The sequence below is a fragment of the Benincasa hispida genome, chromosome 1, assembly GCF_009727055.1.
Source record: "Benincasa hispida cultivar B227 chromosome 1, ASM972705v1, whole genome shotgun sequence".
NCBI classification, from domain to species: Eukaryota; Viridiplantae; Streptophyta; class Magnoliopsida; order Cucurbitales; family Cucurbitaceae; genus Benincasa; species Benincasa hispida.
In genome coordinates, this window is record NC_052349.1 from 30,359,923 (window position 1) to 30,377,860 (window position 17,938).

Sequence of the window (17,938 nt, forward strand, 5' to 3'; positions counted from 1 at the left end):
ATAAGAATAAAAATCTAATGGGGTAGGGGCGAAGGACATTCCCTGTCTCCATCCTCATTTAGCCTTCGGAGAATTTTCCTTTTTTATCTACTCCTCCCCCATTCCCTTCCTAAATGGAAATTCTCGCCCCATTCGAGGCAGGTTCCCGTGAAAAAGATGGACATCTCTAGTTATTAATATTTAATTTACAATGATAATTAATTAACTAATTACTCATGAACTAAAAATTCATCCAAAATTATTCTAATCACTTTAACTTAACATCTCTTATACAAAAACTGTATTTTTAAAGTTTTGTAGTTAAGTTATATTTTAAGGTTTACAAAACACATGTAATGCATGTAATATCAAATTTCTGGAACAAAATTGTCAAATTTGAAAATTTTAGAGACAAAAATGCAATCTAACCCAAATTTCAAAAATTTAAAGACCAAAGATGTAATTTTTTCCAAAAAAATAAATAAATAAATAACATTATAAATGCATCACTCTATTATATTAGATTAAAAGTACACCACACTTATTAATATTAAATGCATTACAAAACTCTAGTGCCCAAAAGTCTAAAATTATAAATTATATAAAATTCAAATAAATGAAGCAAAACGATTCTTTGTTAAAATATATATATACACACAAAACTACAAAAATACAAATTCCAAAGACCATAAGATGTCGTTTATAGGTCTTTAGAAAAACCTGAAAAATATTCGGTTAATTTTAAGACCCTACATATTGTTTAAAAAAAAACAAAACAAAACAAAAAAGATGTACTTAAATTTACAAATTTGATAAATTGGCGAAAGATGGAGGGTGCTGGAAGGAAGAATCGGACGGTGGAGATTTAATGAGAGGAGGCATTCTACAAACAGGGCAAGAGGCATTCAATCGCAGCCATTCATCGATACAATCTTGATGGAAGAAATGCTGACATTGGGGAATACTCTTCACAGTCTCTTTGGGCCGATATTCGGACAAGCAAATTGGGCATATATTGTCATTGGGCCTTGGTAGACGCAGGCTTTCGCCCAATACAATTTTTGGATACGAATCGATAGTGGGCCCATCTAGGCCCATTAAAGTGGGCCGAGAAGAGATGACCCAATGGGCCTCAATGCTGGAATTGCGGCCTCGTGTGGAGGATCTTACTCGAGCACAAAAGCAGCATAAGAAGCCCAAAATACACATGCTTGCTGGTACTCCAACTCCAATAGATACCGCATACCGAGCCCCTCTTGGCATCCCTAATAATCATTTAAAATATTTGTCTTATACGTCTTATATTATAATTTATATAATTCCGCAGATAAAACTATTATGATTTACACATATATCTTCAACTAAAATAAAACGAATTATTATAATATATAGCTCTAAATACACTTACGATATGAAAAATATAAATGTATTACCAAATACTTTATTTCTTAATTTAAAATTACTTGAGAAGCTCAAATATCTTCAAAGTGTTTATATAGGAAAAATGATATCATTTAAAAACTTCCTTTTTTGTTTCTCTCTCAAAGCTTTTTTGTGTATCTGTATATATATGTATGTATATATATATATAGATATATACGTATATATTTATGGTAAAAGTTGAACAATCCGTGTCGTTTTGTTTCAAAAAAGTCTAAGTCTATCTTAATGTTTGGTAGATCAACAATCACCAATAACTATATTTTAAAAAAATATTTTATGCTAATTAGAAAAGAATTGAAAACGAGATTATACCTAACCATTTTTAACTACAATAGTGATAGGAAGATTTGAACAACATACATCTTAGTCATTAACACATTTGCATGTGAATACTTACTTTGACGACTTTACCAAACCTTTTTTGTAGTTAATTTTTATCCAATAATCAAATCACAATTTAGTCTAACCCTAGCTATTATAACAATGCTATATTTTTTTTTATTGATTATGTTCTTTAAAAATCTTATAAATTGGAATTATAAGAAAAATGTAGATAATAGACAAGAAACTTTGACTTTTTTCCCTTCTACACTATTAGTTTACGAACTATACAGAGAAATTTTTACAGATAAAAAAAATGTCAAACTATTTACAAAAATAATAAAAAAAATACTGACATTAATAGACTTCAATTAGTGTCTATAAACTTCTATCAATTTTTATCATTGATAAACATTGATCAACTTATATGGATGTTTAACTTCTATCCAAGAAATCAAAATCACCCTATGAACAAAAGAAGAAACGTACCACGTCGAGTTTGAGTACTGTATTTGCATAGAATTTCATTGGTTGAATTGGGTTTAATCCCACAAACTCCCCCATTTGACTCGCACTTTCTACAATTAGGTTTTTTCCACACCAATCGAAGATCATTCCTCAAATCCCATGGAAACAACCCTGAATTCGGCACCGATACAGTCTTCACTAAAACACATCTCGATGACAAAATCTCATTCACAATCGGAGAAGCTGAAGCAAAAACTGTATAAGACAATCCACTAAGGCAAGAAATTGGGTTCAAGTTGAAATCATATGGGATTTCATCACTCCCCGAACAGTTAAAGAAGGTGAAATCTTCGCTGTTTTTAGTTTCAAACGGCGACCCAAAAAGCATAAGAGACAGAATCTTTCGTGGAAGGCAATTGTTTGGATCATTGACCCAAATTTCCTGGTTCTGATAATCTATGTACTCAACAATGAATTCCCCTGAAAAAGGAAGATGGAGAAGGGGTTGACCCGTGGAATGGCATGTCAAGTCAAATCCGGGATACCCACATGATTTGGGCTGTTGATTTTCAATTCTGAAAGGGAATCGAATGGTCTGAAAATCGCCATTGCAGGTGGAGCCAAAACAGAGTTCAGAGGTGGTTGCAAGGTTGAAGAAACAGAGGAAACAGAGGAAACAGAGGAAACAGAGGAAGAGGAGATGAAGAAGCATTTCTTAAAAAGGGTAGAAGGTCATTGCACAACGTTGCTAGTAGTGGATTTATATATTCCGTATAAAAAAATGGAAAGATGTTTCCACACTCATTAACAAATGGAATTAACTAAGCTAAAAAGTCAAATAAAACTATTGAATGAAGTAAGATTGGTAGGCCTAGGTGCCGAGAAATGTCCATCCACACATGATGTGATCTTAAAGGACAAATTGGAAGAAAACAACAAGGAACAAGTCCGAATGTAATTTCTAAACAATGTAACAATGTAGGGAAGGAGTTTATAGTAGGATTTTGGCAAAATATTAGAAGAATAGTTGCTCTACGTCGGAAAGGTCAAGGAAGTGATGGGCTATAAAAGTAACGTCTTTGGTATCAAATTATCCCAACTTGAATCATTTAAAGATTGGTATACTAGCTTGTGTGAGCAGTAGAATGTTTTGTGAGAATACTCTTGTAATCAAGATCGAAAGAGTGAATTATATGTGATTTGTAGTACTTTTTCACACAGAAATTATTTTTGATTCGTGGTTTTTTTATCCATTTTCATATTAATTCTTATATTTCTAGTTTTATTGTTATCCACTTGTTCTATGTTTTTTCTTTTATTGACAATGGTATCTTGAGATTTTTTCCCAATAGTGAGATTCAAACGGTAACAATAAAATCTTTTTTTTATATTTTTGTTTTTTACAAAAATATGAGATAAGATAGGAAGACTAGAACTCCGATTTCAAGGAAGATAATGCATGTCAATTATCACTAATCTGAAAAAATTTTATACTACTCGTTTATTATTTGTCATGATATGAAATGAATTGTTAATTTATTATTTATTTATTTTGTAAACTATACATAATTCTTAACTACTGCTTTTGTGGTAGTATGAAAAATTTTTGGAAAATTTGTATGAATAGCCCCTTTTGAGGGGCCCAAATGAAAGATGGCCCAAGGTTCAAAAAGTCGTTCCTTCTTCTCGCTTCTTCCTTATTATATCTGCAATTTTTTCCTTCATTCAGAGTTTTGCTCTCGCTCCGATTCAAGAAGAAGAAGAATACAGAAGGCAGAAGACAGAGAAATGCAGAAGGCAAAAGGTAGAAGAAGAAGAAGCAAAAGGATTAAAAACAAGTTTGTAGAAAACGTGAAAGAGAAGAAGCGAACATGCGGAGAGCAAGAAACGAGAAAAACGAACGCGGGAGAATGAGTTTTGGAATTTCACATGAGGATCACGTAAGCAAAAGGCCAAAAAAAAAATGCTTTTATTTTCAAAACCAGGTCAAATTTTATTTGGATGACCATTTTTCTAAAATTTTCATATTAACGCAGTGCTGAAAGTTTTCTCAAACTAAATTGTACTCATGTTGGTGATGAAGTGTAACAGTTAAAATCAGGATATGTGATGAAACTGAGGGTGAAATTGGAGGGAAGTACTTTTCCTTTCCTGTTGGGAAGATTATTTGGAGATGGACCTGATGAATGAGTTGCAGAAGGTCCAATGGAAAATAGTGTATGTTAATCAGAAATTGAATAAATATTCAAAGCACTCATAAAGTCAATTATGTGAAAGCTAACATATTTTAATGACATATGAGAGCAAAATGGAAAATTTGAAATAGGTAGCTTGTAGTGTAGCTGCAGAAAACGATCCAATATACAAAACAAAAATCAGTAGAAATCATTAGAAAAATGATGATGTATTTATGTTGTTAGTAGTTAGTACACTAAGTAGAATTTTTCTTTTTACACAATAAACAAATATAGAACCTATCATATCAACTTCCAAATATTGTAAAGCCAGCTCAACCAGAAAAGTACCCTATTGTAAAAAAAGTTAAAAGGTTTGAATTTCACTTCGTTGAACTCAAAATACAATTTAGTAGTATCTATATATCTTTATAATTTAATCAATGTTTTTCTTAATTGAGAACCACTCAAAAAAAAGTATTTTCAATATATGTTTTAAACTATTTTTATCAAAAGAATATAAAATAAAAATGACTTTTTAACGATATGGTAGAGTTGAAACTAAATTGCTATATTTGTATTTTTTTTTCTTTTTTTCTTTTTTGCATTTTGTTGCAACTGCACTGCCCCAACCTAAGTAGCATATGGATCAATATTTTCAGACGTAATAGCAATATATAAAAATTCCAACCTCTGACTTCTGCGTGAGTAAAAGTTTGTGGGTGGAAAATTCTGATATCTAGAATGGGTATATGGAAAGACTTTTAATAGTATGTTGACCGACAAGTGTGATATTAAGATCGCCAACAACCAATAACAATAATCAAAAGATTAAGCCAACTGTACATTATTCATTTTGAGAAAAACAGACCCAACTATCTAAAACTTGAAAGGGGGATTGGGGATTTTAAAAAACACCTATCAACATGATAGTGACAAAATAAAACCACCAAAGTACTACAAATATCACAAACCTCAACTATTATTCAACCCATCGCAGAAACCCAATCCCTCACATGCTGCACACCTTGCTTTTGGGTGCTCCCTCTGGAATTGGCTTTTTATTGGGTAGAAATATCAAATCTTCAGCCAAAAGTATTCAATTTTCCTTTCTCCATTTTTGGGAAGTTTGGACAAAAGCTTTTATCGCCTATGTCATTACTGTATGTCTGCTGCTACTACTACTATCCTGTTGCCTATTGTTATAATCTTGGGAGCCATTCCCAACGCCTTCATAGCCTCCTTCACCTATAATATGGTTCTTATCGTCCTTGCAGAGATACTTGTCCACCTGAGCAGCTGCTTGCCGTCCTTCAGAGATGGCCCAAACCACAAGGGACTGGCCTCGACGGCAATCTCCCGCTGCAAAAACTCCTTCAACACTAGTTGAGAAGCGGCCATACTCAGCCTTGAAGTTAGACCTGTTATCTTTCTCCATGCCCAGCTTCTCTGCTACTGTCTGTAAAAAGCAAAGAAACAACAGCATATGTTCAAGCTAGTGTTGTACAGCATATTCTACCTTCGGTTGACAATAATAAGTCATACATACATGACCAGTGTAAGTAATAATAAAATTACTAACCGATTCGGGCCCCAGAAACCCCATTGCCAGTAAAACAAGATCCGCTTCTATTATTTCCTCGCTGCCTTCCACCTCCTTAAACTGGAACCTTCCATTGGCATCTTTCTCCCACTGAACACGTATTACTTCAAGTCCTTTCACTACACCATTCTCATCTCCAATAAACTGCTTAGTCAAAACCTCGTAGGATCTTGGATCTTTTCCGAATTTGGCAGCTGCTTCCTGGTGCCCATAATCAACTCGGAATATTCTAGGCCACTGCAACTCCACAAAATGGTGGATTTAATAAAATATTTCCCATCAACTAAAGTACTGTAATAATTATATCCACTGCTTATAGTTAGAAAAGCAGGGTGACAGGTAAAGCGTTCGTCCTAACATAAGTTTCCAAAAACGCACATCCTAACATAAGTTTCCAAAAATGCAATATCAGAGGCCGAAAGAAAAAGGCAAACCTGTGGCCAAGGGTTTCCTGGAGCCCTGGTCTGTGGCGGCTGAGGAAGAAGCTCAAGGTTTACGATACTACTGCAACCATGCCTTATAGAGGTTCCTATGCAATCTGTTCCAGTGTCACCACCACCAATGACAACTACCTTCTTGTCCTTTGCAGAAATGTATTTACCATCTTGGAGATTGCTATCAAGCAAGCTCTTTGTGTTTGAATGAAGAAATTCCATGGCAAAATGGACTCCAGTTAGTTCCCGTCCAGGTACAGGAAGGTCCCTGAGACAAATATTACACGGCTTATTTTCCAGGGATTCTTCAAGATGATTGGAGCCGTGTATCAAAACTGGATAGGAATTGAAGAGACTTACCTTGGTTTTGTGGCACCAACAGCCAAAACAAGTGCATCACTTTCAGCACGAAGTTGTTCAAGAGAATATGACAGATCAGTCCCAACATTAGCATTAACAACAAAATTTACACCTTCCTCTGCCATAAGGTTAACCCGCCGTTGAACTACATCCACTTTGTCAGTCTTCATATTTGGAACTCCATACATCATAAGTCCTCCAATTCTGTCAGCTCGTTCATACACAGTTACCTTGTGTCCCATTTTATTTAGCTGGTCGGCTGCAGCCAAGCCAGCTGGTCCACTTCCAACAATAGCTACTCTTTTCCTGCATTCATTAACAAATTCTGTGAAAATTGAATTGAGCGGTCTAAAACAAAATGACCATTTTAATGAAGTCAACTAATATTGCACTAATGAAGAAAAAAACTGAATCTATTCACAAAGTTATCCCATACACAAAGAATTACAGAAAAAACAGCATACCCAGATCTCACGGGAGGAGGCCGTGGAGTCATCCACCCCTCTTCAAAGGCCTTGTCTATGATGGCACATTCAATGTTTTTGATGGACACAGGATTCTCAATAATGCCCAGAACACAAGATCCTTCGCATGGTGCTGGGCAGACACGGCCAGTAAACTCTGGGAAGTTGTTTGTTTCAAGAAGCCGCTCCAGGGCTTCACGCCACCTATTCTGATAAACTAACTCGTTGAATTCAGGAATTTTATTACCAAGAGGGCAACCAGAGTTCTCCTAAAATTATATTTAAAAAAAACGATCAAGGTTAGGAAAAAAGTATATTGTAAAATCTCAGTAAAAGAAAGGGCAGTAATGATCATCACCTGATGGCAAAATGGGGTACCACAATCCATGCATCGAGCTGACTGAGTCTTTAATAGCGGCCCAGGTTTTGATTCTTCCATAACCTCCTTCCAATCTCCCATTCGAACATTAGGATCCCTGTACTTCACTCCCTCACGTTCGTAAGCAATAAAACCTCGATGCTTAACGGCATCAAGTATCTCAGTAGGTCTCTTTGGAGGTTCTCTCTTTTCAACCTTTAGATCCAAAATTCAAGTCAGACCAGTACAGTGCAAGGAGATCAAATTTAACATCAATCAAGAAAAAATGACCACCAAAATAGAAACTAATGAAAAAAGGTCGATGATACTTCTAGAGTGAATTAGTCTATTGGAACTCAAAAATTACCTGTTTAGAATTCCCATTCAAGGAGGCGGCAGCCATTTTCTTGAGCTCCTCAAATGCATCCTTTTCAACTATCTCTGCCTCATCCGACTCCTCGGCATCTTTAGCAGATGGTTCTGAAGCCTCTTTGGCAGCTTCTTGAGCTTTCATGTTTGCAAGAATACGTTTATATTCCTTTGGGAAGACCTTAATAAATCTAGGCAATAGGTTCTCAAAGTTGTCGAGGACTTCTTTAGCTAAATTGCTTGATGTGTGACGCTGATGCTGCTGTATCATCATTTTTAGTGTCAATATATCATCCTCTTCTTCAACTTTATCAAGATCCACAAGCTCTAGATTGCATCGGGATTCAAATTTGCCATCCATATCAAGAACATAAGCAATACCTCCACTCATACCAGCAGCAAAATTTCTTCCAGTTTTCCCAAGAATGACAACAGTGCCACCAGTCATATATTCACATCCATGATCACCAACACCCTCCACAACGGCCTTTGCCCCTGAATTACGTACACAAAACCTTTCTGCTGCCATCCCATTGAAATAGGCCTCACCACTTGTAGCACCATAAAGAGCCACATTACCTATGATTATGTTCTCCTTAGGATCAAACAAACTTCCCTTTGGAGGGTAAACAACAATTTTGCCACCTGATAATCCTTTGCCAACATAGTCATTGCTGTCACCCTCCAGCTCTAGCATTATGCCAGGGCAGAGAAACGCTCCAAGACTCTGCCCAGCACTTCCAGTGAATTTGATATGAATAGTTTCTGAAGGAAGCCCAGCCATGTGGTAACGCTTGGTTACCTCATGGCTTAGCATTGTTCCAACAGCACGGTTAACATTGATGATTGGTGTTTCAATGTACACAGGAATACTCTTTTCTAAAGCAGACTTTGAAAGTGCAATCAGTTTTTTATCCAAAGCCATGTCCAGACCGTGATCTTGTTTCTGCACGCAGTATTGTGCAGCTTCAGGTCGTAGATCAGCAGCAGGTCTAAGAAGCAGAGATAGATCAATATTCTCTAGTTTCTCGTTTTGCCAAGCAATTTCTTTATCAACTTCCAACACATCTGAACGACCAACCATCTGATTGACTTCACGAAATCCAAGCTGGGACATGATCTCCCTCATTTCCTCAGCTACCATGAAGAAAAAGTTGATCACATGTTCAGGTTCTCCTGCAAACTTCTGTCGAAGAACAGGATCTTGAGTAGCAATTCCAACAGGACATGTATTCTTGTGACACTTCCGCATCATGATGCAGCCCATTGTAATAAGAGGTGCAGTGCTGAAGCCAAATTCCTCTGCACCAAGCAAAGCAGCTATAGCCACATCTCTTCCAGTTTTTAGTTGACCATCCGTCTGAAGCACCGTACGACCGCGAAGGTCATTAGCAACCAGAGTTTGGTGAGTTTCAGCCAACCCCAGTTCCCATGGAAGCCCAGCATTCTTGATGCCAGTCCACCTTGATGCACCTGTACCTCCATCATGACCTGAAATTAGTACATGATCTGCATGGCCCTTAACAACTCCACTAGCAATTACACCAACACCTGCTTCAGACACCAACTTCACACTAATCCGAGCAGCTGGGTTTGAATTCTGAAAGCCAACAGGAAAGAAAAACACTCAACAAGTCGGTCATAACAGGTTTGTATCTGAATACTATTGGCTTTGCAAGCTGGTTTACCTTGAGATCATGGATTAACTGAGCAAGATCTTCAATCGAATAGATATCATGATGAGGAGGTGGGCTGATGAGCCCTACCCCAGCTGTAGAATTTCTTGTTTTTGCAATTTCACCAACCACCTTGTGACCAGGAAGTTCGCCACCTTCACCAGGCTTGGCCCCCTGACGCAATCACCAACATTGCATATTAAAATAGAGCAAATTTCAGACAATAAATAGCTACAGTTCTTATTTCACCTCACCACATTCAAATGTAGATATCAATTAAAGTTGCAAAAACACCCAGAGGTGCTTTGCAGACACAGCAACATCTGCCATGAACATAGTTCCATAAAAAAGATGACCTCTGTTCCAATAGGAGTGAAGAGGCAAAAGGAATGCAAATAGGAAAACACGCCAACATGAACCAGATCAACTCTAACAAAATATCAAATGAATACCTGAGCCATTTTAATCTGCAGTTCATCTGCATTGGTGAGATAGTAGCTTGAAACTCCAAACCTCCCACTTGCAACTTGTTTGATAGCACTTCTCTTTGGATTCATTGAACCATCAGGAAGAGGCTCCATTCGAGAAGGTTGCTCACCTCCCTCACCTTCAACAGAAATTATTGTACAAAAAGATCTTCAGCATGTAGCAAAGGTAATGATGCCAACATCTATCACTACAAAACGTTATGTTTGGAAAGGGAAAAGGGAGAGACAGACTCCATATTTGTCTAAAGACCAAAATAACAATAAACTGAAAATTCTAAGACTCCAAAAGAAGGCTGGAAAAATTACAATTACTAGAAAATTCTCCGTTTCCCTTGAAGGAACTTGAGGTGAGAATAGAACACACCTGTGTTTGATTTTCCACCAATTTTGTTCATTGCCATGGCCAAAGTAGTGTGCGCCTCCAGAGAGATTGATCCATAACTCATTGCACCAGTGCAAAACCGCTTAACAATTTCACTAGCAGGCTCCACTTCATCCAAAGGAATACTCGTCCCCATCTCTTTAAATTTCAGGAGTCCTCTCAAATTACATGCTTTATTTAATTCATGGACAAGCTTGGAGTACTCCTTATAGGCATTTACACTATTAGCTCGAGCAGCCTCTTGCAATTTTGCTATGGCAACTGGATCATTTAAGTGAATTTCACCACCTTTCCTCCAATGATAATCCCCAGGGTTTGGTAATGCTACAGCTTCTGCACTACCAGGTGGGAAAGCTCTAGAGGGGAAAGCCATTTCATGCAAATTATGCGCATCACGAGCCAGCGTCTCAAATGTTGCACCCTCAACTCTGCTAGGAGTTCCAGCAAAGCACTTCTCGACCACATCTGATGAAAGACCAAGTGCTTCAAAAATTTGAGCACCTTTATACGAAGCCAAAGTCGATATTCCCATCTTCGCAAGAACTTTCATCATCCCGTAGTTGCTTGCCTTGAAGTACTTTTTGACCAATTCCTCCTTGGTGTGGAATTCCCCACTTGATTTTGCCGGAATTTTTCCATCAATTTGTAATCTCCAGATGGCTTCAATAGCCAGGTAAGGGCAAATAGCATCAGCACCGAACCCCACAAGTGTACAAAAATGGTGAACTTCACGGGGTTCTGCAGATTCTACTATCAAACCAACTTGAGTGCGTTCTAGATTTTTAACTAGATACTGATGGACAGCACCAACAGCTAGAAGCGAGCTTACAGCAATATGATGTTTTGAGAATGCTAGAAAATAAATAGAGAAAATATTATGCAGGTTAGAAGATGCATAACTAAAAGTAGAAAGCATAAATGAGAATGCAAAACACTAGAATACCTCTATCAGAAAGAACAAGTGTAGTATACCCCTCCTTAATTGCTTCATGAGCTTCAGCACAAATCCTATCCAAGGTCTCCTCCAATCCTCTCCTACCAAGGAATTTTGGATATGTGATATCTAAAACTTTACTTCGCCAGCCCCTATAGTTCATCTTTTTTATTGCTTGCATTTCTTCAATGGATAGGAGAGGACCTTTCAATGAGAGACGATGACATTGTTCTTCAGTAGTTTCAGTCAGGTCCCCTTCTGGACCAATCATACATTGCATGGAGGTCACTATCTTCTCTCTGATGGGATCAATGGGAGGATTTGTAACCTGTGCGAACATTTGCTTGAAATACTCAAAGGTGAGCTTTTCTCTGTTGGACATGACAGCTAAGGGAGTATCATTTCCCATGGAACCAAGAGCCTCAACACCATCTTTTGCCATAGGAAGCAGCAACATCTCCAAGGCTTCAGTAGTGTAGCTGCACAAGAAAAGTTCAAATTGAAATTACAGTTTGCCCCAGTACAGGAATGGAATGGGATTAGCTTATGCAGCAACTCAATATACATACCCAAAGGCTTTCAAGGGAGCGAGTAAGCCATGAATGCCCATATTTTCCACCTTCCCATCATCAGCCTACACGTCATAAATGAGTAATGTTTAGGTGAATATAACCAAAGAAAAACTAAGTGTTATTGGCCTCATACTTACCGGCAACGCTCCTGCAATTGCTGGAGAGGTTGTTTCACGTTTATCAATTGAGCCAACGATGTCCTTTAGTTCAATCTTCTGATTTTTAAGCCACTCTCCATAAGGCCTAGCAAGAGAATATTGCCGCTTCAAGGCTTCGTCATCTACAACAACATGATTTTCAAAATCCACCAAAAGCATCATCCCGGGATTGAGCCTTCCTTTCCGTGAAACATCTTCCGGTGCAATGTCTACGACACCAACCTCACTGGCCATTATAACTCGCCCACTGTGAGTTACATAGAAACGACCAGGCCGCAATCCATTGCGATCCAAAGTAGCTCCAAGATAGCGGCCATCAGTAACTACAAAACAATATCACAAATTATCAAAGAAAAATTTCAGAATTCTCTTGTTTAACAAAATTTGAAGTGGTTCAGAAGTATATGTATTATAATGTATTACATGAAATAAGAGCCGGTCCATCCCATGGTTCCATGAGACATGAGAAGTATTCATATAATGCCTTCGTCTGAGGATCCATATTCTTGTCATTTTGCCATGCTTCAGGAATCATCATCATGACAGCCTCTGGAAGACTTCTACCAGCTCTAATTAAAAGCTCTAGAACACCGTCAAAAGCTCCTGTCGGGTGGCAGCACCAAAAGAAAAATAACAATAACAATAAGTAAATAAATCATAGAGAAGTATTATACCTGTACAGTGCATGAAATAAGCAGGCATACAACAATGTAGCAGTTTTTGCAGGTATCAGCACACGCAGATGTATCATGTATGCATGCAAGTGTAAAGAGATGCCATGCAAAAATAGAGGTAGTTCACCTGAATCTGAGGAGCTGGCATCCACAATGGGCAATAGATGTTTTAACTCGTCTTCTGATAGACCGAGTTCCTTACACTTTAGTAAACCTTCACGTGCCTTCATCCTAAGGAACAAAGAAAGTTTTTCTTCAGATTAAACTGATGATGTAGTTCACAAGATATTGAAGGAGAACAAGCGAATGAGCAACTTTCATAAGTCCACTCAGTAAGCATACCAATTCACGTTGCCTCTAAGGGTGTTGATTTCCCCGTTGTGGCCCAAGACACGCATAGGCTGAGCACGATCCCAACTAGGAAAAGTGTTTGTTGAGAACCGGGAGTGTACCTGTACCCATATTTCAAAAACCTAATTTGTCACTCCTTCCTTTGTATCTTTGGGAAAACATAAAGTGAAACAACAAATTACAGGCAGTGATCATCTTCAGTCAACCTTGACGGTGATTTATAACCTAAACTAGACAGTTACAAAACAATTTCTTTTCATATGACTATTGCAAGCAGAATTCTCGACCAACTGATCACAGATGGCTGCCTTGTGTTTCTGTAAATATGATTCACTTGGTAATGAGGTTTCTTACCAAAGTCACCCAACCATCCAATCCAGCATCCAAATTTAACAAGAAATCAAGGGAGTGGAAGAACTTAAGAGATCATTCAAACCTCAATGCCTCAGAAGTCATTCCTCAACCTTGCATCTCTCTTCAGTTACTGGTTGTTCCCATGCTGTTTGTTGGAGTATATGAAGTTAGTGGAGAAGAAGAAAGTGAATGGATAAAATATTTACCAGGGCCATGTAGCTCGTAAACCTTTCATTCCCAAGATCCAGATAATAATCTTTCAACTGTACAGGCTTCAACTGACCTTTGTACACAATAGTCCTACAAAATTATGGCTGTGAATTCATGTTCCTATAATATGATAGTCAAATCTTATAGGAAAAATGATGTGGCCTTTCAGAATCACCTCGAGGAGAGAGAACATATGTAGAAGTCTCTAGCACCACCGTGCTCAAGATTTAGTTCAGCACGAATAGCTACCATTGAAAGCCTCCTTAATATGTACATCTATTTAGAAAAAAACCACAAACACACACAAACAACCACTGGTTCAGATTAAATTTAACCAGATGGATTCATAATTGCACATTAAAGAGTAACTTGACCAAACTACTGATCCCAGCAACCGTAAGTTTCAATTATAATACTGAAATTAGAAAATGGAATGGAAGATCACCTGTTTCTCCAAGTCAACTTTCGACCTTGTACTTGGTGTAAGGAACACTTGCTCAATCACAGGTTCCGTCTGTAAGGCAGACTTCCCCAATCCAGTATGGTCTGTTTGCACAGACCGCCATCCAAGAACAGAATGCCCAAGTGATTCGGCAACCTTACACACAAATAGAGGATTGAACCATCAATATATCACAATCGTACTCAATAGATTACATAGTATAAACTTCACTTAACTAACCAATATTACATTTCTAAACAGGATAGATAAGTCAGATTTTAGATATTACTGGACATTGAGGACAAGACAAAAGAGACAATGATACGCGTTGAGTATGTTGTAGCTCAAAATTTCAAGAATTGACCTGGAAGTTAAGCACAAAATCAAGAGAAAAAGATGACAAGAAAATTCAGTTGCAGAAAAATACCTTCGCAAATACTTTTTTACTTTCTTCTCTACGAGATTCCGATGTGGGCAAGAAAAACATGCCGACGGCATACTGTCCCGCCGGTGGGAGTTCGAAACCATTATCCCTTGCCGCCTGAAAAGAGGCCAACTATCAGTGCCGGTAAGCAAGAATCGAGCACACAAAATCAAGAAGCCTACGAAAAATTTTTAGGTACTTCTTTTGTCTTTGAAGTTTACAACTAATTTCGAGATTAAAAAAAACAGTCGCTAAATACATAAATTTTTCAATAAATGAAAGAGGTTTGAAAAGCCACGTAATACACCATCAAAATACTTATTTATCGTCTAATAATTCATTCATGAAACCATGATTAATCATTATATATGAACAATAGAACGCAAATCAAAATCGAAAAGAAATAATGGGATTTCCTTCAAGAAACCATTTTTTAAACAATCATAAAGGGATGAATCACAGTCGCTAAATTGAAAACGAAATGAAAGAGCAAAAACAAAGCAAAACGAAACGAAAATTCTTGCCTCTTTAAAGAACTCGTGTGGAAGAGCAAGAAGAATCCCAGCTCCATCACCAGTATTTGTTTCACAACCACAAGCACCTCTATGTGACATACGAACCAACATTTCCAAAGCATCTGTAATCTGCAAAAAGCAAAAACACCCAAATTAAACCCATAAAGAATCTTTAAATTAACATACCCCATATATGTCCATGCTAGACAAAAAAAAAAAAATCCAAACTAAACGTTAAGGAGGAATCCAACCCTAACATGATATTTCCATACATATAAAAATAAATAAATAAATAACCCATTTACAAGAAAGAATTTGATGAAACTAACCGTTTTCCGGTTGGTTTCGCCGGATAATTCAGCAACAAACCCAACTCCACAGGAGTCCTTATCGAATGAAGGATCATAAAGGCCAAGAGGTTTCTCAGGCACAGCCGACAGACCCGACCGTACAACAAGTCGGAGCTTCGGTGACCGACCAGGACCATCCAAATGCCAGAACTGGACTCTTCCGGATCCCGGAGCCCTCAGACGGGCTCCAAAAAACTTCTTCTCCGACACATTTAACAACCTCGATGCTCCCTTCGAAGCAGAGCATCGAGCAGCTCTGGCTCCAAGACGAGCTTTAGGGTTAACATTCAATTGAGTTTTAACAGAGGTATTATCAAATGTGGAAGGAGCAGCCGGAAGTTTAAGAAGAGAACCAGGTTTGGCCAGCATTGTAAAATCACAAAGGAGATTAATACCACAAATGAACTCTCGGAATAGAATTCCCACGTCGTACACGGGCAACTCAGCGGATCTGAAGGTTAATATATGAACAAACACAACGCTTACGGCTCAAAATTACAGAAAAACAAAATGGTTGTTCAGGATTTATCAGCGAAAAACAGAGTATTATCTCAATTGAGAGATTAAAGACAGAGAATATGAAGAGAAACAAGAAGTATGATTTAAATAATATATTGAGCACGTTTAGCCGAAAAATCTTGAAGATATATTCAAATCTGGAAACTAGAAAATAGAAAAAATCTCCTTATGACCAGGAAATTTAAGAGAAGGAGGTTTAAACAACAAATTTTACCGATAAATCAGTACGGATACAGGAAAAACAAAAAAAAAAAAAAAAAAAAAAAAAAAAAAGAAGAAGAGAGAATCGGCGAATCGGCGAATCGCACAGCAGAAGAAACGACCGATAAATTAGCAGCAGCTCTGCTATTAGGTTTCTTATTTCTTCTTTACATTAAGGAAGCAGATGAGTGAGGATTTATAGAAACCCAACAATGAAACCAGATGAGAGTTAAAAGGTCTTGGAGAGAGAGTTTGTGGGGACCACGAGAACCCAAGGCAGGGAACCGATGGCTATTTTCGTCATTTAACTCACTATTATTTTTTTTTATTTTTACCATACAAAGTGACAGCTCAGATTTCTCTTCATATTCCACGTGGATCTTGGACTATGCGGCACGCTACAGCCGCTTCCGGTGGACCCCACTCCTAGATAAAATCATAAAACTTTTATCATAATCATAAAAATAATCCCCGACGGTTGTTTTCTTTTTCTTCTTTTCTTGCCGTCTTATGTCACCGTTTTGATACCACGTAGGCTCGGACCCGAACCTACACATGCGACTGGAAAAGATTAATTTTTAAAAAAAAAAAAAAAAAGTAATATGACACTGTAAAATTAGAAGACGTATTCTGACATGGAATATTTGTTTTGATTACTCTGTTTATTTTAAATAAAATGGAAGTAAATTACACCAATTACCAATATAATTTATATATATTTTTTTTAATTTTCATTGGAAATGAAAGAGACCAATTAGGGTATTTGAGTCATTTTAGCTTCCCGACCTGCCACTCTAGTGGTTTCAATTCCCTGACTATATTCTTCACGGCTATCTGATTTTATTTTTTTTAGAAAAAATATTTGATTTCGTGGGCTGTTGATTTATGGTTAAGTAACAAATTACATTGATTAAATTTGTAATTTAACAAATCAAATTTTTCATTTAATGACTTACCAAAAATAATTATAAAGAAGAGTGATTATTTTATATGATAAGACTATTTAAAATATTTTTGAATATAGTAGGACACTGGTAAAAATTTATCTATGTTAATGTATATGACTCTCTATCACGATAAAGAGTGACATTTTGCTATATTTATAAATACATTGACTCATTTTTTATGTTTGAAAACAACCCCTATAAATAACAATTAATTTTGATCGAAGGGTAAATAGAAATTGCTGTTTTTAGGGAAATTATTTTAAATGACACTATTGAAAATATTTACAAACAATAGTAAAATATCGTATTTATATGTACGATGAAATATAGATGAAATTTTACTATATTTATAAATATTATGATTTATTTTTCTATACTTGAAAACAATCATTTTTTTACTATCATGAGAATAGAATATATCAGTTTAAAACTTACATTAGTTACTTCGAATATAGGAATCTTTTCATTTTCTTTGTGATATTTCAAAGTCAAATATCAAATAAATTTTCAATTCAATTTTGTAGTTTTGGCAATTTATTCCAATTGGTACTCTGTTGTCCCTTTTGAAAACTGATTAACTGTTAGGTTCGCGAGGGGGAAAAAGATTTACGTGAATCTTATATTAGTTTTCAAATACATGTAATTTGAAATTAGAAACTTCAAAGTAGAGAAAATGCAAATTCTTTTTTCCATTTTTACAATTGAAAAATGGGTAGGGGACAAAAAAGAAAAAGAATTGGTAGGTGGGGGTAAAATGGTAAATAAGAA

General features: G+C 36.7%; 2 protein-coding genes across 3 annotated transcripts; both read right to left on the reverse strand.

The window, feature by feature from the left end:
* Window positions 1-599: 599 nt before the first annotated feature.
* LOC120091494 (RING-H2 finger protein ATL20-like) lies at window positions 600-3,107 on the reverse strand. Its single transcript, XM_039049565.1, has 2 exons — window positions 2,233-3,107; window positions 600-1,244 (listed from the first exon to the last, which is right to left on the reverse strand). The coding sequence occupies exons 1-2, from the start codon at window positions 2,921-2,923 to the stop codon at window positions 781-783; spliced, it is 1,155 nt and encodes a 384-aa protein (XP_038905493.1). The 5' UTR covers window positions 2,924-3,107; the 3' UTR covers window positions 600-780.
* A 2,037-nt stretch (window positions 3,108-5,144) lies between these two features.
* LOC120081937 (glutamate synthase [NADH], amyloplastic) lies at window positions 5,145-16,396 on the reverse strand. 2 transcript variants are annotated; one of them, XM_039037125.1, is made up of 22 exons: window positions 15,483-16,396; window positions 15,163-15,282; window positions 14,642-14,755; window positions 14,218-14,370; window positions 13,948-14,048; window positions 13,769-13,862; window positions 13,200-13,309; window positions 12,985-13,088; window positions 12,607-12,786; window positions 12,163-12,506; window positions 12,023-12,087; window positions 11,463-11,932; window positions 10,502-11,371; window positions 10,102-10,256; window positions 9,662-9,823; window positions 7,972-9,573; window positions 7,605-7,820; window positions 7,247-7,515; window positions 6,783-7,088; window positions 6,423-6,690; window positions 5,968-6,225; window positions 5,145-5,844 (listed from the first exon to the last, which is right to left on the reverse strand). In XM_039037125.1, the coding sequence occupies exons 1-22, from the start codon at window positions 15,870-15,872 to the stop codon at window positions 5,536-5,538; spliced, it is 6,660 nt and encodes a 2,219-aa protein (XP_038893053.1). In that variant the 5' UTR covers window positions 15,873-16,396; the 3' UTR covers window positions 5,145-5,535. The 2 variants fall into 2 exon arrangements, with proteins under 2 accessions (XP_038893053.1, XP_038893061.1); XM_039037133.1 differs by lacking the exons at window positions 13,948-14,048; window positions 14,218-14,370; window positions 14,642-14,755; window positions 15,163-15,282; window positions 15,483-16,396 and adding an exon at window positions 13,645-13,707 and having other exon boundaries at window positions 13,791-13,862.
* Window positions 16,397-17,938: the final 1,542 nt, after the last annotated feature.

Coding starts and splice junctions, on each gene's coding strand:
- LOC120081937 (XM_039037125.1), bottom strand. CDS start 15,872: ATGCTGGCCAAACCTGGTTCTCTTCTTAAACTTCCGGCTGCTCCTTCC. Junction 7,821..7,971: donor TGAATGGGAATTCTAAACAG/GTAATTTTTGAG, acceptor TTGGATCTAAAG/GTTGAAAAGAGAGAACCTCC. Junction 7,516..7,604: donor GTACCCCATTTTGCCATCAG/GTGATGATCATT, acceptor ATATAATTTTAG/GAGAACTCTGGTTGCCCTCT.
- LOC120091494 (XM_039049565.1), bottom strand. CDS start 2,923: ATGCTTCTTCATCTCCTCTTCCTCTGTTTCCTCTGTTTCCTCTGTTTC. Junction 1,245..2,232: donor CAGTACTCAAACTCGACGTG/GTACGTTTCTTC, acceptor AATGATTATTAG/GGATGCCAAGAGGGGCTCGG.